Source organism: Canis lupus, chromosome 27 (assembly GCF_003254725.2).
Source record: "Canis lupus dingo isolate Sandy chromosome 27, ASM325472v2, whole genome shotgun sequence".
NCBI classification, from domain to species: Eukaryota; Metazoa; Chordata; class Mammalia; order Carnivora; family Canidae; genus Canis; species Canis lupus.
Genome location: NC_064269.1, coordinates 21,253,400 through 21,275,964, shown reverse-complemented (window position 1 = coordinate 21,275,964; position 22,565 = coordinate 21,253,400). Strand labels below are relative to the sequence as shown.

Genomic DNA, 22,565 nt, shown 5'->3' with positions numbered 1-22,565 from the left:
GATTTACCGGGTGATTTCATGATTAACATCTATATCCAGAATCCAGGACTTTAAGGTTGGACAGAATCATCAAATTTATTTATTCCTTCTTTTTTAACTTCTCATTTCAAAACACTTTCAGATTTACGTAAGAGTTGCAAATATAATGCAAAGTTACTATATACCCCTCACCTGTATTCCACCTTACATAACCACATTATAATGATCAATATCAAGAAAGTAGTATGATACGCTATTTTTATCTTTTCTAAAATTGAAGTAGAATTAATATGCAGCATTATATTAGTTTCAGATGAACAACGTGATGATTCAACAATTTTATACACTGCTCAGTGCTCATCAATGTTCATAGCAGCAATGTCCACAATAGCCAAACTGTGGAAGGAGCCTCGGTGTCCATTGAAAGATGAATGGATAAAGAAGATGTGGTCTATGTATATGATGGAATATTCCTCAGCCATTAGAAACGACAAATACCCACCATTTGCTTCAACGTGGATGGAACTGGAGGGTATTATGCTGAGTGAAGTAAGTCAATCGGAGAAGGACAAACATTATATGGTCTCATTCATTTGGGGAATATAAATAATAGTGAAAGGGATTATAGGGGAAAGGAGAGAAGATGAGTGGGAAATATCAGAGAGGGTGACAAAACATGAGAGACTCCTAACTCTGGGAGATGAACAAAGGGTAGTGGAAGGGGAGGTGGGCGGGGGGATGTGGTGATTGGGTGACGGGCACTGAGGGGGGCACTTGACGGGATGAGCACTGGGTGATATGCTATATGTTGGCAGATCAAACTCCAATAAAAATAATAAATAAATAAACAAAAAAACAACAAAAAATATAAGTGTACTTATCTTAATCTCCTTGATCTATTTCATTCATCCCTCCCCCTGCCCCCCGCCTCCACCCTCCTGCCCTCTGGCAGCCACCAGTTTGTTCTTATTTAAAGATGTGGTTTTTGGGGGCAGGGGCACCTGGGTGGCTCAGTCGATTAAGTGTCCAAGCCTTAATTTTGGCTCAGGTCATGATCTCAGGGTTGTGAGATCAATCGAGCCCCAACCTGGCTCGGTGCTCAGCAGGAAGTCTGCTTAAGATTCTTTCTCTCCCTCTGCTCCTGCCCCATTCCCCCACTGCACACACACTCTCTCAAATAAATACATCGTTTTAGAAAAAGAGGCTGTCTTTTTGTCTTTTTTCCTTCATGTGTTCATTTATTTTGTTTCTTAAATTCCGCATATGAGTGAAATCATACTGTATTTGTCTTTCTCTGACTTATTTCACTTATCCATTCATCTATGGATGGACACTTGCGATGCTTCCATATCTTGATTTTGGCTATTGCAAATAATGCTGAAATAAACATAGGGGTGCATATATCTTTTCAAATTAGTGTGTTCCTTTTCTCAGGATGAATACTCAGTAAATTACTGGATCATATGGTAACTCTATTTTTAATTTTTTAAGGAACTTCCACACTATTTTCCACAGTGGCTACACCAATTTGCATTCCCACCAACAGTGCACAAGGGTTCCTTTTTCTCCACATCCTTGCCAGCACTTGCTACTTCTTGTGGTTTGGATTTTAGCCATTCTCACAGGTGTAAAATGATATCTCATTGTGGTTTTAATTTGCATTTCCCTGATGATTAGTAATGTTCAGTATCTTTTCATATGTCTGTTGGCCATCTGGATATCTTCCTTGGAAAAATATATATTCACATCCTTGCCCATTTTTTAACTGGATTGGGTTTTTTTGGTGTGGAGTTGTTCATATATTTTGATATATAAATAAAAATATTTTGAGTTTTTATATATTTGGGATATTAACCCCTTTGGATATACATATCATTTGCAAATATCTTCTCCTATTCAGTAGGTTGTTGATGGTTTCCTTTAGCTATGTAAAAGCTTTTTATTTTGGAGTAGTCTCAATAGTTTAATTTTGTTTTTGTTTTCCTTGCCTGAGGATACATTTCTGGAAAAATGTTTCAATGGCCGGTATCAAAGGAATTACTGCCTATATTTTCTTCTAGGAGTGTTAGATCTCACATTTAGATCTTTAATTAATTTTGGGTTTTTTTTGTGTGTGTATAGTATAAGAAAGTGGTCCAGTTTTATTCTTTTGCAAGTAGTTGGCCATTTTCCCAGGACCATTTGTTGAAGAGATTTTCTTTTCTTTTTCCCACTGCATATTTTTGCCTCCTTTGTCAAGGACTAATTGACCGTAAAAGTGTGGGCTTATTTCTGAGCTCTCTTTTCTGTTCCATCTATCTATGTGTCTTCCTTTTGTGCCAGTACCATACTGTTTTGATTATACAGCTTTGTAGTATAACTTGAAATCTGGGATTGTGATACCTTCATTTTTGTGCTTCTTTCTCAAGACTGCTTTGGCTCTTCAGGATCTTCTCGTGGTCCCATACAAATTTTAGGATTATTTGTTCTAGTTCTGTGAAATATGATGTTGGTATTTTTTTTTAAGATTTATTTATTTGAGGGATCCCTGGGTGGCGCAGTGGTTTGGCGCCTGCCTTTGGCCCAGGGCACGATCCTGGAGACCCGGGATCGAGTCCCGCGTCGGGCTCCCGGTGCATGGAGCCTGCTTCTCCCTCTGCCTCTCTCTCTCTCTCTCTCTCTGTGTGACTATCATAAATAAATAAAAATTAAAAAAAATATTTATTTATTTGAGAGAGAGAGCAAGAGAAAGAGAGACAAAGAGAGCACACGGGGGGGGGGGGTGGGGGAGAAGCAGACTCCCTGCTGAGCAGAGAGCGCAATGTGGGGCTCAACACCAGAACCTTGAGATCATGACCTAAGTCAAAGGCAGAGCTTAACTGACTGAATCACCTAGGCTCTGATGTTGGTATTTTGATAGGGCTGCTTTAAATCTGCAGATTGCTTTGGGCAGTATTGACATTTTAACAATATTGTTTCTTTCGATCTGTGAGCACGGAATATCTTTCCATTTTTTTGTGTCATCTTCAATTTCTTTTATCAGTGTTTTATACCTTTCAGAGAGTGCAGGTCTTTCACCTCCTTGGTTAAGTTTATTCCTACATGTTTTATTATGATACATCACTTTTACCTAGTCTATAGGTCTTATTCAAAGTTCATCAATTCCCCAATTAATATCCTTTTTCTTACCAGGGTCACATAGTGCATCAGTTGTCATGTTTCTTTAATTTCTTTTACTTTGAACCATTCCTCTATTGTTATCTTTTCATAAGCCAAATGATTACTGACCAATTATTTTGAAAAATGTCCTTCATTTTGAGTTTGTTGTCTAAAATTTCCTCAATTTACATATTTTTGGTACATGATACCATCCTCATGTCAGTGTATCATATCAAGAGGCACTCAATGTTGCTGTGTCTCATTACTGGTACATTAACGTTGATCACTTAAAGTGATTTATCCATATTATGATTACTACTTACCCTCTTGTAATTAGTAAGTATGTTGGGTGAAATACTTTGAAACTATATCAATATCCTGTTTCTCATTATACTTTTTCATCTAACATTCACCTATTAATTTTAGCATCCACTGATGATTCTTAACTACGTGCTGTTTGCCAAATGGTGATGTTCTATTTCCATCATTCCTTCTATATTTATTAATCAGAATACTATTGTAAGGAGGAGGTTTCTCCTCTCACAACACATATGGGCTCCTGGATTCTTATTTTTTTGTATGTGTTCTTTTGTATTATTGTCAATACTTACTGTTTTCTCAAAATTTCTGCAGATGTCACTGGGAGGTCTTTCAAGTTGGGTCTTGTGTTCTTTGACATGTCTCCATCATTTTTTAGTACTTTTTGGAAGGAATGTTAATGCTCAACTAATCCACCTTTAAATCACCTCAAAGTGCTCCTGGCAAGCAGTCATTCAAACTTTGACAAAATCCAGCATTAGAGAACTTCAGACAGTTCTGATATCCAAGTATGCTTCTTAGTTTTGACTTTGTTTTCTCAGTCTTCCTAGCTATGCATAGTGTACAACTGAAGGTTAGAGACTGAGCTAATCCTGGCTAAAATTTTAACTGTATTCATAGACTTGAAAATGAATAACTCATCTGAACTGTAATTAGATTACCTAAACATGACTTTGGGATTCCATATTGCCAAAATGGCCGCTCATGCCTTCTCTTCTCTCTTAGAGCCAGCGCCTCCCACCCAACGCACATACCTAAGATTGAGCCTCCATCTTGGTTATTACTGTTAGTCCTATTTCTCTCTGATGCTGCAGGCTTACTCCAAACCCTACTACATGTGTGGTTTCAAGGGCTTGCTCAATGAGCAGCTGCATCAGCAATACTTCAGAAGCTTGTTAAAAAAATACATATTTATGGACATATCAACTCCTGAATTATTGGGAAAATCTTCTCGAGCCTCAGATCTTCATCCATAAAGATGAAGTGCTTACTTTATAGGATTGTCAGGAAGAGTAAATGAAATTATGTATGGGAAGTGCTTAGCATTCTGCTTGACCCAATCTAAATGGTCAACAATATCAGCTGCTGTTATTACTATCAATATTACTACTGTGACTGTTACTAGACAAATATCAAAAGTGTATCAGGTGTTTTACTTTCTCCTGAATGAGTAAAAGGTAAATGTCTAGAGGGGTGGCATTACCCATACCATTATAGTTCACGTACAATAGGTGGCAGCAGAGGCTATATACATTGGCTCTAGTGGTCAAGTAAGGGATATCATGGAATGGAACTCAGAAAAAATTATATTCTGTATGAAGATTTGTTCTCTTCCTATCATCTATATGCTTCCAACCCAATTATCTATGTAGTAAATTGTTGGATTGGAAACAAAAGAGTTAACCTTCTACTCTAAGATCTACCATTTGTTAGCCCCTCTTGGATTCCATCTCTTTATCTGTCAAATGAGGATTTGATATTAGATGATCTCCAGAATTGCTTCCATATCTAAGACTTTATGCTTCTATTAGCTGGGACTCTACAATTTACTCTTAACGTCCTGGCACAGATGATACTAATTTATCATTTCATGCTGGACTTCTCTCCTTACAAGAGTTACATTCTTCTGTGCCAAGAGGGCTATCATCACTAAATAAGACTAAACACAGTGAAAAGAAAGCTGTTTCCACTTCCTGCTGTATCTGCAACTTCCCACAATGGATGGCCAAATATTTTCTGTTTTCATTTGCTCTTTAACTCATCACACAACTCTTCCACTGCCTAGTATTCTTCTTTCAGCACTTGGCATGCCTTCTACAAAATCAAACTTTTTTATAACCATTCATATTATACCTAAAGATTAAGACTTTTGATGTCTATTACCTGTAATGGAGCTTTGAAATAGCAAATGGCTCCTGGACTCCTATTTCCCTTCATGCTCACCTCTAGTTCATCGGAAACAGGCTTAAATACCTATTGTTCTCATCATACTATCATTTTCACTGGGCTTCCCTCTGTCGTATTAATATTGACTTTGTAATGACAGTGACATCAACAATAAGAAAGCTTCACAGAATGCATACCAGGCACTATTCTAAATGCTTTACCTATAGAGTATTTCCTTAAATTCTTAAAACAGTCCTACAGGTGAGATACGAAAGCAATTTGTGATTCAAGTTTGCTGATGTGTTTCATCTTTTCCTTCAAATCATTCTTGCCACTCACATTTTGAAGGTACTTACCAGATTGTATACCAAGGCTGTAATATATTTTCCCATGCACTTTGCCAGACTTAAAAAAAAACTTGATTCCCATGGTCCCACCCTTTAGCATATTTCACCTTTACTTCTCATTTCACTTAAAATGGGACAGTTTCTCTTCTTTGCTTTTGTAAAACTTCATTTATTATTATAGTAATATTAATTTCAGTCAGTCACCCATGTAGAGACTCTTAGATTGGAAACAAGAATTAGCTTTCTAATCTAAGATCTAAGATATTCTCTATGATCATATTCTGTCCTATGCTGTACATTAAAAAATTTTTTTTCAGAGTCTACTTGTGCTCGTTATAAAAACCTTAGATAAGACAGGAAGCAAGGAAGAGGGAATATAAACTCCACTATTTAAGGTAACACACTAAATATTTTGGCACTTCTCATTTTCTTATTTTGAGAAACCATATTAAAAATGCTTTCAGTAATATTAATCAGGTAGATATAATAATTATTGTTCATTGCCTTGTCGGCCAGTATAGCATATACTAATAGCTCTTCTGTATATGACCTTTTTGAAAACTAACATTTCTCTTGACCAGTTTCCTGACTAAATCTACTTATCACCATTCTCTACTTTAATGATTACAGAAAAATTTATTTTACAAGAATTACATTATTTTTATTTTGAAGCTCTATATAGCCAAGGAATGTATTATCAAGAGTATTGTTTTTAGAACTTTAAAATATTTATCATTTAAAGAAAAACAAGCACTTGCCTTCATCTCCATCATCCCCAAATGGGTAGAAAAGAGCAACAGCTAAGTTGATGAACACAGCCAAGTTGAAGGATATGCTCCCCCAGAGGGATATGTGCCTTGAGAACCAGAACAGTGCAGGGTTATCTAGTAAGCAAAAAGTTGTAATGGGACAAAAAAGAATAATTAATTTTGGTTTCAACATATGAACGCTACTGAAATAACATTTTACCAAATGTGTTTTTGTAAGGTAGTATAAAAGCATATTTAGATAAATATTCAAAACGACTTAAGAAAGTTTATATAATCAATACCATAAGGAAGTTTTCTATTTGATTCCTTCATTCCTTTTTTTTTTTTTTTTGAGGAAAAAATATATTTTCTTTTTCTTTTTTTTATTTAAACTTAATTAACATATAGTGTATTATTAATTTCAGAGGTAGAGTTCAGTGATTCATCGGTTGTATATAACACTCAGTGGTCTTTAATTATATCACATGCTCTCCTTAATACTCATCACTCAGTTACTCCTTTCCCCTACCTTCTCCAGCAGCCCTCAGTTTGTTTCCTAGAGTTAAGAGTCTTATGGTTTGTCTCTCTCTCTGATTTCATCTTGTTTTAATTTCCTCATCAATTCCTTCTTTATTCTTTAGCCGATTTACACCTAAGCCATGGTTAAAAGATGACTAATTTTGCAATTGCTAACCATGGTCAGAAAAAGTGATTCTGTAATAATTCTCTCTAATACATCCCTAGGCTGATTAGGGGAAAGACAGATTAGTGGCTGCCTGGTGCCCTCCTTAATAAAATAGTATATATCATCTTGTAATCCAGTAATATTGATAAATTGGTACCACTCCCATTCTTTACAGTCAAATAAAAAGCCCAAGCCAAATACATGTCTGACAAAAATTCCTACAACCCAGTCAGTTACCTGAAATTCTGAAACTTAACAGCACAGCATAGAATTGCTTACTGGGAACCAGTGATTTATGATATCTTAAGTTTTAAACCTTAATGTTTCCTAAGCACTTGGGTTTGTAACAGCAGAAAAAATGTGAAAGATACAATAGTACTAAGTAGGAGAGGCTTTACTGAATATTTTCAGAAAAGAGAGTCCATTCCATATTTGTCTTCAGAAATGAATTAGTAAATTCATGTACTGAACATAGTTGATGCTAACCAAAAATCGGTTCTTTCTACCTCCTCTAAACAATTGAATAGATATTCAATGCATACAGATTTGACTACATGACTTTTCCAGGTCTTGTCCATTCTTAACTTTTACTATCTAAACAGTAGATAAAATATTGGAGTTACTTGAGGGGGAAAGGCACATCAAATTTCAAATAGAAATGATAAACTTTTCCAATTATGTTCTGTGAATTCCAATCTGGGATCTTCTGCTTACTTCTAAACTGCACTTCCCTTCAGTATGTTATTTTCCTTCTCTTAGAATGAAGCATCCAACAAAGGAATAGGCTGTGATTTGCCATGGTGTTTAGTTGACTAATGTATGTTACATTGTAAACATCTGCATCTCCATCATTTCTGAATTAGGGGTCTTCATTTTAAAAAGCAGAACATTAAAACAAAATTATAAGATGATGCATATATGTGTAGTATATCCATCTAATGAATTAGTTCTATGTATAACTCCTAGTAAGTTGCTTCCAAATTTTAAATGTAAGATGTACATTGGAAATTATTTTAAGATTTGTTTTCTAGTAAATGCTAAGATATTTATTCAAAAAAGAACAAATCCCACAAGCACTAGTTCCTTATTCAACTTACTTTTGACTAGGATAAAATGTGTGCTTTTCAAATGTCCCAATTAAAACTATTGAGTCTTCAAATATGTATTCTGGGCGCTCAAAATTTTCCCTGAATTCCGTAAGGTGCAACATGGCAAAATGCTAAGGGAGAGTCATTTCTTAATTTTTTTTGAATATTCTGATAAGAAAGCCTAACAATGCACACCACAATCTTCTACCCAAAGATGGTGTGTCTCAAGCTCCACTCAAATTCATAAACCACACTCATTAAAGTTTCTAGAAAACTAGAAGCAATGTTGAATAGAGGTACTGAGAACAGAGGCCTGCTTGCCTGGGAAACTTCCCCCCAAAATCGAAAAGATCTAATCAAGACTTTCTCCCTACTCATGATATGCCTTATCTGGGAAAGTAAATTTTAATAACTTTAAATTTTTAAAGTTTGAAAACAGTATTTCCAAGTAGACTTGATCCCTGAGGTGTAAATAATGGGAGCATCATACTACTTTCTTTTTAAACATCATACTAATTTTTAACAGTAAAGTTGTAACATTGCTTTATGTGAATAGAAATGTCACAGAATTTTTAGTCTGATTTGATGAGGTAAAGATATGTTGAAAGAATGACTTTCAAGAAAACATTCAACCGTCTACCCACGTGTAAGATCATAAGACAAGAGAGAGCAAGTGTGCTAGTGCTTATGTCTCTCCATCCCATTCACTGATTGTTAAGGCCAGTCAGAACCTATTCAAGGCCTGTAAACCTGCAGCTGTTCAGCAGTTGAAACACACAGCTGCAACCTTGTATTTCATAATGTTTATAAAACTATACGATCAGTACTAAAAGATGATCTAATTAGTCTTCTGTTTTTATTAAGCCACAGGTGTCTCAGCTCCCACCCAGATGTAGACTGAGCTTACCTTCTTAAGCCTACAAGTGACTTCAGTAACATCAGATGGTAAGAAATTAAAAACCAATTTAAGTGAATGCTGTTATGTATTCCAAAGTACCAATTTATCTACCATTTTGCTCAAAAGTAACCATTTTAGTTTATTGCACTTACTCCTGATTTTCTTCTGCCACTTCATTTCATTGTAGAGATCTTCTGTTTGCTGGAAAAAGTCATTCACTTTACTTCCTTGTTCATCCCTTTCAGTTGTATTGAACACACGGAACTTGGATTCTCGAGTGAGGTATTCACATATATTGGGGACAGGAAAAACTATCTGTTCCATTGTCCTATCATGCCGAACAATCTGAAAATATTAATTTGCATTTGTTTTAGCCTTTGGATACTTCAGTCTTGGAGTATTTTTTTGTTTCTAGTACAAGTTTATGAATGATATTTTATGAATCCAGATTGGAAAAAATATGCCAGCTTGAAATACCTAAAATAATCCCTTAATGTACTTTTCATTGTTGTCTTTAAGAAAAATTAACTGATGAGTGTATCATGAATATGTGATAAATGATAAAGCCCAAAATATTTATTTTTTCTGGACTAACATTAGACTTTTGCCACCCATTTTCATTTTCATCAACTACATTGAGAACTAAGAACTAAGTGATTGGCTACATAAGCTTAAACACAGAACTTGCTATATCTGTATCATATTCTTAGCTTGGTCTTCCTAAAAAGAGCTATTGCTGTTGGGGACCAAATGACATACTACTCAACATGATGTGCCCTGAGTTCTGCAGAAAAAGATGTTTTGTATCATTAAAATGTTTTCCTACTTTTGGCAAAACATATTTTTATCATTTACTTTCAAGTATATAACCAGATGTAACTATTTATTATTTTGAACTTGTCTTATTTGGTATTTGTGACAGTTTAATGTTAGACTAAACAAAACAAAAACAGGCTAAATATTTTCACAGAAATTCCCTACGTAACAAGCCCTCAAGACTGTATCAGGATTGGTCTAAGCCAAAAGGGTCATCCTATTCCCCTTTACCATGGGCTGCTATACTGGCAAGCGTGTGACCTAGTTCCAGGAAATGAGGCATAAGTAGAAAAATCCTGGTGATGGGGAGAAAGGGAATCAGGTAAAGGCAGAGAGTCACATGAGACAAAATAGTAACAACAAAAAACTAAATATACAGCACAAAAACTCTTCCTTTGGCTTGTATCATCTTTCTTCCCACTTAGAACAAAAGGTAGTATAAGTGCAGAATGCCTAAAACACTGGCAGCCATTTTGCAACCATAAGGTGACATATCATCAGCATAATAAGGAAGACCTAGGGAAAGATGGGAAAGACCTGCATGTTTAAGGACATCATTGAATCACTGAATCAACTGTAGAACTACTGGTACCTGCAAACTTCCTTTTATGTGGGACAATCAAATATTTTTATTGTTCAAACAACTGTCAATCTGGTGTTCTGTTACTTGTAATTGAAGCTATTCTAAATAATATATTAAATATGCAAACTACATAGGAGGATACTATCATAAAACACACAAAATGAAATTTCATAGTGATAAATAAAATTCCTGAACATAGGTTAAAGAAATCAATTGTACAAAAGAAAAACTGGACCTATTTGCTATTATAAGGAAGAAAAAAGGTTTGCTTGGTCTAACAGTGTCAAACAAACAAAAAATCTTGGATGCATTTAAGAAATAGTGTTTCTATGCCACAATCAAGTGGGATGTATTCCAGGGATGCAAAGATGTTTCAACATCCACAAATCAGTAATGTAATAAAACAAAGTAACAAAATGAAGGGTTAAAATGACATAATCATCTCAATAGATGCAGAAAAAGCATTTGAGAAAATTCAAAATCTTTTATGATAAAAATTCTCAACAAAGTGGGTATAAAAGGAATGTATCTCAACATAAAGGCCACATATGATAGGGTCACAGCTAACATCATACTCAACACTGCAGAGCTGAAAGCTCTTCCTCTAAGAACAGTAACAAGACAATGTTACCACTTACCACTTTTATTCAACATATTATTGGAAGTCCTAGCCAGAGCGATTAGTCAAGAAAAAGAAATAAAAGGCATCCAAATTGGAAAAAAACAAGTAAAACAGTCACTATGTCTAGATGACATAATAGGTATGGAAAACCCTAAAGATTCCATCAAAAAACTGTTAGAAATAATAAACAAATTCAGTAAAGTGGCATGATATAAAAATCAATACACAAAAATCTGTTGTATTTCTATATTCAATAATGAACTATCAGAAAAATAAAAAAGCAATTGTTTCAAATTGCATCAAAAAGAATACAATACCTGAGAATAAATTTAAGTAAGGTGGCAAAAGATCTATATATTAAAAATTATAAGCTATTAATGAAAGAAATTGAAGAAGCTACAAGTAAATGGAGAATATTTCATGCCCATGGATTGGAAGAACTAATATTTTTAAAGTATCCATACTACTGAAAGCAATATACAGATTCGCAATCTCTGTCAAAATCCCAATGGCATTTTTCAAAACAGGACAGAGTCCTTAAGAAAAAAGAACAAACAGTCCTAACATTTGTATGGAACCATTAAAGATCCCAAATAGTCAAAGCAATTTTGAGAAAGAAAAGCAAAGTTGGAGGTATCACACACCCTGATTTCAACCCATATTACAAAGCTATAGTAATCAAACAGTGTGGTATTGGCATAAAAACAGAAACACAAATCAATGGAACAGAAAAGAAAGGCCAGTACATAAATTGCCAATTAACTGATCACAAAGGAACGGAACATACACAATGGAGAAATAATAGCCTTTTCAATAAACGGTTTTGGAAAAATTGGACAGCTACATGCAAAAGAATGAAACGACCACTACCTTACAAAAAAACTCGTAAAAATTAATTCAAAATGGACCAGACTTATATATAAGACCCGAAACCATTAAAAACTCCTAAAAGAAAACAAGCAGTAAGTCCTGACTTAGGTCTTAAAGGTAATTATTTAAATCTGACACCATGGGACACCTGGGTATAGCTCAGTGGTTGAGAGTCTGCCTTCAGCTCAGGATGTGATCCTGGGGTCCCGGGATCAAGTCCCACATGGGGCTCCTCACAGGGGGCCTGCCTGTGTCTCCTCTGCCTGTGTCTCTGCCTCTCTCTTGGTGTCTTCTCATGAATAAATAAATAAAATCTTAAAAATCAATCAATCTGACACCAGTCAAACATAAAGACAACAGAAGCAAAAATAAACAAATATCAAACTAAAAAGCTTTGCACAACAAAGGAAACCATCAACAAAATGAAAAGGCAACTTTATTTTCTATAAAAATATCTTTCATCTGATCTATCTGCATCCCATGCCCCATTCTCTTTTCCAATCCTTTCTCCAACATCACTAGAGTAATCTTTTGAAGAGTTACCTCTCTCCATATGTTCTTTCACACTTTCCCTTCATTTACTTCTATCCGAAAGTATTCTCCAAATCTTAAATAGAGAAACTTCTACTCAATCTTTAATATAGTCTTTATGGCAACTGTCTCTGTGAAATCCATCCTGAAATACGCCAGGCATAGTTAATTTCTGTTTTCTCTACATTTCCTTGGCCCTTTGTTTATGCACTTACTGCGTGGAATTATCTTCTGTATGTGTATATAACTGATAGAGAGTGAATGATCTGCAAACACTTACCAAATTTGTGTATTTACAGTGAAATCTTCCTCATCATTGGGAATCAAGAAAAGTCCAATTTCAAACAACAGCCCCAGCTCCTCTCACACAGGTGTTAACTGAAGCCTTCCTCTGGCTCACTCCCACCCTCCCCCCCCACTGCCAGTACTATCTCTTCTAATTGTGTAGCTTTGTACCATGGCTTCTAGGACCTTCCTCAGAATCTTAGTGGTTTGGTTATAAGCCTACATCAACTTCTCCAGCTTTCTGAGGCAGCCAGCCTCTCAGTTTCTAAGCATCTGATGCAATAAGCACAATTTTTGCTGCTGGTCCAGCTCATGGGTTCCACTAGGTTGAGTCTCCTACCAAAGCTGCAGTATTGTTAATGTTTATAAATGTGGGCAAGAGATTCACTTTGTGACATGTTCATTATTCCAAACATTTGGCAATAGCAAACAGCAAGGTATAGTGATTATATATCCTGAGAGTTAATAGCAGTGATACCCATCATGCATTTTGCTGTAAACTAAAAAATATCCGCCAAAGTGAATAAATGTATGAATGTAAATCACGAGTGACAAGCGTCAACTACTCTGCTCACTTCTGCTTGATTAGCTCTGCCAACTAGTGTCAAAATGATACCAGAGCTAGTAAATGACAGCCAGATGGGTCTCACAACACATAATGATAAGTCCATGTTGACCTTCCCCTCCTGAACTGCCAACAGCTATTAAATAATATTTCATGGCAGGGGGCGGGGAGGTCAATTACTGCGTACTGAAAATGGGAGCTGCTAAAGTACTCCAGGTTTATGCTATCGCTATGAACACTTGATAGTGTTTTCCACACTTTTGAACATTGTCTTACACAGAGATCTCTTTTTAAACAAGCCTTTTATAGTTTTTACAGAGAAAGCTTTTCTTGCATGACAGTTTCTATTATAATCTTTCCATTAAAGCATCGCTGCTCTGCAATGATTGCTTCCGTGACCAACACAAAATAAAAATAACATCAATTACAAAAGAAAACTTACATAGAGTTCTGGCCAAAAAATAAAGACCACTTGAAAGATATGGACCTCGATTTCTTACAGATCACTCCTCACATTTTATCTTTTGGTAAAATTTTATCTTTTGGTAAAAAAATCTTTTGGTAAAAAAAAAAAATTTTATCTTTTGGTAAAAAAAATCTTTTACACTTTCTATTTTTTAATTCTGCTTCATTGTTTTAGGAAACAGTTATGAAAATGATCTGAAATAGAAAGTGAGCATATATTTTCACAGTTTATCCCTTCAAGAAATAATAGATGGTTACCTCTATCTGTGCAGTGTGGTTGGCATAATATTTTAAGGCTTCATCCCCATCATCTGGATCCGATCCTGGTTTGAGCATCTGCTGTAAGAGTTTGTTGTGACGGGCCAACTAGAGGGAAAGAGAAGGGCAGAGGTTTAGGCCATTTTTTCTCCCTTTTCTGGGGTCAAATTTTGAAATTACTTTGTCCACTTGTCTACAGAGCTTCACAGTTCTGGGGTTAATGCTGATTAATTACACTTCAGGAAAGCATGTCCATTTGAAAGGAATAAATAATGAAATCATGAAGATCAGCTATTATTACTATATCAATCTTACATTTTCCTTTTGGCAATATATATGTTCCTAGCATGAGAAGACTGTGGCTTGCCCAGAATAGTTGCTCAATTAATATTTCTTTTTTTTAAAGATTTATTTATTTATTTATTTATTTATTTATTTATTTATTTATGATAGACAGAGAGAGAGAGAGAGGGGCAGAGACACAGGAGGAAGGAGAAGCAGGCTCCATGCCAGGAGCCCGACGTGGGACTTGATCCCAGGACTCCAGGATCACTCCCTGGGCCAAAGGCAGGCGCCAAACCGCTGAGCCACCCAGGGAGCCCCTCAATTAATATTTCTTGATTAAATTTATATCTTAGATAAATGTATGATCATGCTAGGAAGAAGAAAAACCCACAGAGATACATAACTGATACTACCTATAATAAATTTAAACTACATGCACATCTAAAACTTGATCAGTAGCGTGATACTTCAGTAGGTAGCAGCACCAGTATAAAAGGCAGCTTCTTATATACATAAATAAATAGGTATTTATATTTCAGAAGAATTTCTATTATGGCATCTAATCAAAGCTCTACATTAGCAATTTGTACTAAAGTCCTATGCTTTTGAATATTCACATGTCAAAATTGGCATTTTATCTCAATTTTATTGTAATTGGAACTGGGCATTTAAAGGACAAAAATTTCACCACAAATAATCTTAAACTGTCATTGATAGAAGTAATCTCTCTCTCTCATTTGAATGTTTATGACATTTGTTAGCTAGTTTTCTCACTTTGTAGATAACTACTACACATTGCCTTCGCATGCCACTTTTATGGCTGTCTTGAACAATTCCTGAAACTCTGCAAGGTCTTTAACCTTTCAGATATTCTATTTATGCCTCAAGTTCTCTGAAGGCTTCTAAGAACAAAGAATTTCCATATAATTCTTTTATTCCTGGCACCATTCCTATCTCTTACTCTGTGCCAGTCACTATCCTGAACACTTAAGTACTTGATCTCTCATTCGATCCTTTGAGGAAATCCTGAGGTAGCCACTGGCATTATCCTCATTGTATAGATGAGGAAACTGAGGCACAGAGCACTTACTAATGTACCTAGAAAATGATAGAGCCAGTATTGTGCTCAAGCAGAATGGTTCCAGAGTCTGTATTCTCATCAGCATTATAGAGCAATAAATAAATCTTTGTGCTATTCCTGAGATGTTAATTCAAATTGTGATTATGAAGAATGGAGATAAATTTTAAACAATACTCCAGAACCTATAAAGCCTAATAAACATTACCCTTGTGATAACATGGCAATTTAAATATTCATTCCATTGATGCTGCTCTAAAGTAAATCATTTTTTAAACCATTATTTTAGAATTGGCTTTCAGGGCTATTTATAAATTACTCAAGAAAACCATTTACATTTCATTCTTGACTAAATGTGAATTGTACAGATTTTTATTGCAAACTGTAGTCATGAAATTTGTTGCAACTTGTAGATACTTCTAAGATCTAAATGTGTTTCAAAGGATACAATTATTGCAATCATTTAGGCACATTAGCATATGTTTAAAGAAGTTTGTTGAAGGTAAAGTTGGCATGATTTGTTTACAGTTTGCATCTGGGGCATGAAGGAAAGAGAAAAGTTAGAATTGACTCTGAAAATATTAACCTGAGCAACCGAAAGTTTAGAAATGCCGTTTACTAAGGAAAATGCAGAAGGAGCATGTTTAGGGAAAGAAAATCAAGACTTTGGTCTTGGACACATGAAACTTTATATATCATGCAAAAGGAGATGATGAGCAGGCTGTTGGGTGGATATATTTTTCATGAGTTCTGAGCAGAGGTCAAGACGGGAGCTGTATATTGAGGTGCTGTCAGTATATGCCTGATACTTAAAATCATGATCCCTAATGGGATGACCTAAAAGTGAGTTCAGTCAGAGAAAAGAGATCCAAAGAACACCAATGGACAGTAGGAAGAGGAGAGGCATCATAGTGGAGAAGACTGAGAAAATTCGAGCTAGGGAGATCAGAATGAAACCAGTGAAATCTGGTGTCCTGACAGCCAAATGCAGAAAGAACTTCAGGATGGAGGGAGTGATCATTTGTGTCAAAAATCACAGACAGCTGAATCAAATGAGGACCAGGAAGTGGTCATTGGGTTTAGCAATTCACAAGTCACTGGTAACCTTGGCAGCAAGTTTCAGGGAGTGGCGGACACCAAAGCACGCTGTAGTGAGTTTAAGCAAGAATGGGAGAAGAAGAAGTATAAACAATGAATATAGGCAACTCTTGAAAAGTACTGGTGTAAGAGTGGTAGCTAGAGAAATAAAGATGGTTTTTTAAAGATATAACATGTTCGCTTAATTTTGAGAGAGACGGAACATTTGCTAAAACAACATCTTGACTAGATAAGAATGGAATGACCTAGTATATAAGTATAAGGTTTTTGCCTTAGATAGAAACTAATTCAACCATACTGAGAGCAGAGAATATGGGCACAATTTCAGGAGGGTGGTGGTTTGGATGACGAGAACACAGAAAAAAAATTTTCTACGGTTACTTTCATTTTCTCAGTGTAGTAGTAAGCTGATAATGGGGATGAGAGAAAAGGTGTTGGAAATTTGAGGAAGAGAAGGTATGAAACTGTGAGCTAGGGAGAGCGAACGAATTTGGAAATGTAGTAGGCTTGTCAAGAAATCCTAAGGGCTCCCTTTCTGTTATGGTCAAAGTGAGGTCAGTAAACATGTTTATGTGTTTTTCTCCAGCAAGGTTCAGCTATCTGGGTCCAGGCATAAAGTTAAACAGCGTTGTAATTAATGAGATTCATGGTTTTTCAGGGCAAGGCCAACTATACACTAAAAAAGAAATACATGGAAATTAAGAGTCTATGCAAGGAATTTAAATGGCATCATGGAATCTAAGCTGAATAAGGAAGGAAATGAAGGCAGGAGAGACAATGAAAAGGTGGTAAGATCAATGAATCGTAGCTTTTACAGTCATAAAAAATGTGTTGAAGTGCTAGAAGAAAGTGCTAGTTAGGAAGGGCTAGCCAGACTGAGATAGTTGAAATGGAGCTTATTGACAGAGTGCATGGAGCAGCGACTAGCAATGATCAGGTGTTTGGTGTGTCCGTATGTCTATCATTTGATCTCCACTACTCTGAGCCACCGTCTTCTCTCACCTGGAATACTGCAATAGTATTTTAAATGGTCTTCCTGATTCACCCTAGTCCTCCAGAGTCTAGCCTTTACACAGGAGCCAGAGTCATCCCTTTGATCAGATCATGCCTCTTTGACTCCAAACCCCCCAATGGCTGCCATCTTATTTAGAATTAGAGCCAAGTCTTCACCACGGCCAATAAAGACTACAGAATCTGGCTTCACTACACCTTTCTCAATGCCTCTCCTTGTACCTTTCCCACAGTCCCAGTCATATAGAGCTCTTGACTGTTCCTTCAGCCTGAGAAGCACATACCCACCTCAAGGCTTTGTAGTTGTTGTTTCCTTTGCCTGGATTCTCTTCCTTTAGACACCTGCATGGGTTTGCATCCTACCTCCTCCAGGACTCCTCTCATATATTGTCTTATCAATAACCAACCACTTTGAATGATCAACTCATCCACCTCTCCTAGCACATCCAACACTATTTCCTGCTTTTTTTCCCCATAACATATTATGATCTGACATACCATATTTTTATTATTGCTCTCTTCATTAACTATCTCTGCTACAACAGAGTAAGCTTATGCTTTCAGAGGACACAAATTTTCATCCATTTTGTTCACTGTTATATTTGCAAGGATTAGAAAGTGTCTGGCCCATAGCAGAGACTCAATACACACTTGTTCAATAAATTAAATATAAATATCAGTCCTCTTAAATCATAAATAAAGGATAGCTTTCCAAAGTGAGACATGAATTTGAATACTTTCTTATAAATTTATTTATTAAACCTTTTACTTCTTTATAGTTACTTTATAGAATCAAAATTAATATAATTATTTTAAGAAATCAATAATGGTATTTTATGTGACAGAATTAATAGTACAAATATGTACAAATAACTTTCATTTAGTATATCCTACTTAACAGAAACATACCAGGACTTCTCTCCTTCCTGCAGTGTTAATGAGATGATTCTACATTTGTCTTGTTTTATTGCAGATAAGTGGCACTCTAAAAGGCACTTTAAAAAAATAAGATACTCAGGTCTCCTTTCACATGTTCAAACACTTAAAAAAAGTTTTTATTCACGTTTATATGTGTAGTCTCCACATATCTTAGAAAATTTGAAAGATATAATAAGAAAATAACAAAATAGAAGTAACTGTACTATTTTTCTACCTGGATATTTTTTTTTTTACATTCTTTGTACTTGACAGCCTTTCCTGACTAAGTAGCCGAGTTTTCTTTTCCTTGTTTTGTGTTCAGATAGTGCCCTTTACGTATCTAGATAGCAGAATTTCTCCTATTGTGTCTTACTAGATGTTGGCTGTCTCCAGTGGGCTACCACATTTTCAAGGGTCTTATCTTAACCTCTATATTTTCAGAGCCAAAAACAGAACTTGGTACACCAAACAGACACAATGAATATTTGACATAGAAACAAGTCAGTGAATGACATTCATTATGTGTTTATGTGGGTAAAAACTCTTAAATCACAGTAAATTACCTCTCTGTTTCCCTCTTGACAAAAGAAATACAATTAGACATCAGATGGTGGTATAATTCCCAAGGTTTGCAGAAATAAAATATTTTAATATTTTTTCTTATTTCATAGTTAATTCATGTACTTATATTCCTTCTGCTACATTGTAAGCTATTTGGAGAAGAAAGAACTGAGTACTCAGTAAACATGGAATTGAACCCTGTGAAGCAAGGATAGCATCTCTATTACATGGACAAAATAGAAAAGAAGTAAAGAATATCTCGATGATTCTAAAACACATGAAAATGCCTGGTATCAATACAGAACTCTCCAGTTCAAATTACAGTTTATGAGAAGCAGAGTACAAATTCTCAAGACCAGTTAACAGATGCTCAGTAGTTGTTTAAAAAAGATTTAGTGCCCTCTATATGCAATCCTTTTAAAATGTTATCTAGATTGCCAGTCAAAAATATCAGGTTTTTTTTTTCTTAGTGATGGGCTCTTTAGCCAATTATCTCCACTATTCCCTGCCATATACTCTTTTATATGACATAAATAAAGAAAAACAATCCCAGAATCCAAAGAAGCTATTGTTTAATATTATTTAATAATAATTAAATAACTATTTAATAATAAATTTAATAATAATAATTTAATATGTGCTTTGGAAAACAGATGTGAAAAAACTTCGTATGTTTCTAGACAATCTCCACATCTGTGGAGATCCATCACAATGAGAATTCTAATTTAAATCCTAATTAAAAACTTAAAAAGAGTTAATGAAGACATACAAGGACAGTCATCTTATGCTATCCAACTTTAGCTCACAGAGATCCTCCACAACAGTACTTGAAATTAGCTAATGTCACTATACAACATGGTATGGAAAATCAGCTAATAATGGGAATCTGAACATGGGCATCATCACTGAATACTAAAAAGGAATAATGTTATAGGTGGGAAATCTCTGGGTCCTAGAAATACTTAATAATCCATGACAATCTTTATTAGGTAAAATTGTAGCAATTGTTTTATAAATGGTGTGGACAAGATACCTACATTTGCTATACCTACTTAGTAAATAGTGACAAAAGGATTTACCAATAAAAAACTCTTATTAGCTCATTATTACAAAGAGAAAAACTAGCCTAAGACTCTCTACCATGTTCTATATTATTAAAGTTTTTTAAAATGCGATGTAATACATAGGCAGATATATGCATATATATTAGTGAGAAACAAATCAAAGCGTTGCTGGTTAGCCTTATAAAAGAATAAAGACATATTTCCCACAGGGAAAGACTCCCATGAATGGATAAGGATTTTTTCATCATGTTTTGAAAAGAAAAAAGAAAAATCATGCACTTCATTACTAATCATGACATATTTGTAATTTAAATACATATGCAACTTTAAACAAGAATGCAAATGTGTGCATATACATAAAATACATATACACTCAGAAGTACAAACCATATACACGTACACATAAAACTTATAACAAAGTCTTTAAGTAACACTGTGCAGCTTTTTAAATCCAAGATTAGGGAATAAAGATGACAGATTTAGGCTTTTCATTTTTAGCAGTATCTCTTATTAAACCATTCACATTTATCTTCTTATCATTAGGATTCTGATGTTCATTTCAGTTTGGGTGCAAATAAGGATGGAGTAAAAAAATCAAGCAATTGCACTTGAATGATATTCAACAATTATTCTTTGGCACTTCTCATATGTGGATTTTTTTCATGTGAGTTCCACTTTTATTAATTGGTAAAACTGACACAGCAACTGCCTTTCCAAAGATCACAAAGTGAGCTGGAGCCTGAAGTCAGAATAATTGGCTCATACATTTACGTTAATAATTGTACAATGCTTTTATACCAAACACTCTTCCTATTTGGAGCAGAGAGAAATCAGCAGAAGAGAGTATAAACTAAAGTTTTTCTTTTTCTAACATGCTTAAAATACACAAACCCTGTATTTTCAAAACATCTATTTTTCTCTGATTTTGTGATTCTGTTATGTGCAAAGCAAAAAAGCTACTGTGGGATTATTGAGATAAGACTTATTCTCTTTCTTTAAGCAATCAACTTTCTAGTTGGTGGAATGAAAACAATTACAGAAACGTAATTAATATGAGGAAAAATAAGGACACAAATCCAAGGGATCACATTTGGTTGGTAGCACTAGGGAAAGAATTATATAAGAAATGCATTGACAAAGATTTTAAAGCATGGACAAAATGTCCATAGGTAGGAAGGGGGAGTTGAAGATGGCATGAGGAAGCCATTCTAAGGGGACAGAGGGACCTGCATGAAGAAAGTCATAGAGGATGGGGAGTGAGACACAGGGCTAGAATTTGCAACTATACTAGGTGCCCATGTAGGAGGTGGAACAGAGAGTACAGTTGAGGGTTTAACTGTGCCCACCAAAAAGATGCATTCATGTCCTAATCCCTAATACTTGTAAATGTGATTTTACTTGAATATAGGATCTTTACAAACATATTCCATTAGGATGAGATCCTACTGGATGAAGGTGAGCCCTAACCCAATCACTAGTATTCTTGTAAAAGGAGAGAAATTTGGACACAGACACACACAGACAAGGAGAATGCCACATGATAACAGGAGAGACTGGACTGATGCAAGCCAAGCAACATCACAGACTGCGGCTACCACCAGGAGCTAAGAAGAAGCAGATGAGGATCCTACCTTAGAGCCTTCAGAGAGACCATGGCTCTGCCAACACCTTCATTGAGGACTTCCAGGCCCCAGAACTTTTAACAAATAAATGTCTGCTGTTTTAGACTATTAAAATCATGGTAATTTGTTACAGCAGCCCTGGGACACTGTATTGGTTTGTTTGGGGTGCTGTAACAAAAATGCCATTGCCTGAGTGGCTTACATTTCACACTTTATTTCTATGTATCTCAAATTTATTTCTTACACTTCTAGAGGCTGGGAAGTCCAAGAGAAAAGCACCAGCAGATTTGATATCTGGGGAGAGCTCACTTTGTCCCAGACAGGTGTCTCTTCACTAAAATGTCATTGGTGGAAGGGGCAAGGGATCTCTCAGGTCTCTCGTATAAGGGCACTAATCCCATTCATTAGGGCTCCACCATCATGACCTGATCACCTCCCAATGGCACCAATTGCAAACACCATCACAGTGAACACTGGGATTCACAACATGAATTTTGAGGGGACACAACATTCAGTCTATAGCAGAAGCTAATACAAATGCAAGCTGTAAAGGAATTTCTCCATTACTTGTGTTATGACAAACTAAGATCCTCTTATCCATTCTTTTCCCTTCTATTAGAAAAAAAGAATGGAGAGATAAAGAGAACCCATTTGGGAATGGAGCCAACTGTGCAGAGCTACTCTCAGTACTATAAAGTTTCTTATAAAGAAAATAGCCAAAGAAGAAACAACTGTTCCTCCAGAATATTGATGCTAGAATTATTATTCTGTGAGGAGTAGGGCCAAAGTCATGTTAATAAGAAGAAAAGGCTTTCTCCCAGGAGACTGAACTGTGTGGTCTCAG

At 35.5% G+C, this 22,565-nt stretch overlaps 1 protein-coding gene across 3 annotated transcripts in view; it reads right to left on the bottom strand.

Moving 5' to 3' along the window:
• Positions 1 to 22,565, bottom strand: part of ITPR2 (inositol 1,4,5-trisphosphate receptor type 2) — a 472,019-nt gene that overhangs the window by 93,392 nt on the left and 356,062 nt on the right. For all 3 annotated transcript variants that reach the window (XM_025455430.3, XM_025455431.3, XM_049102671.1), the window contains 3 exons: positions 14,085 to 14,192; positions 9,242 to 9,434; positions 6,428 to 6,553 (listed from right to left, as the gene is read on the bottom strand). In XM_025455430.3, the coding sequence (XP_025311215.1) occupies positions 6,428 to 6,553; positions 9,242 to 9,434; positions 14,085 to 14,192 (427 nt within the window). The remainder of the gene's footprint in view (positions 1 to 6,427; positions 6,554 to 9,241; positions 9,435 to 14,084; positions 14,193 to 22,565) is intronic.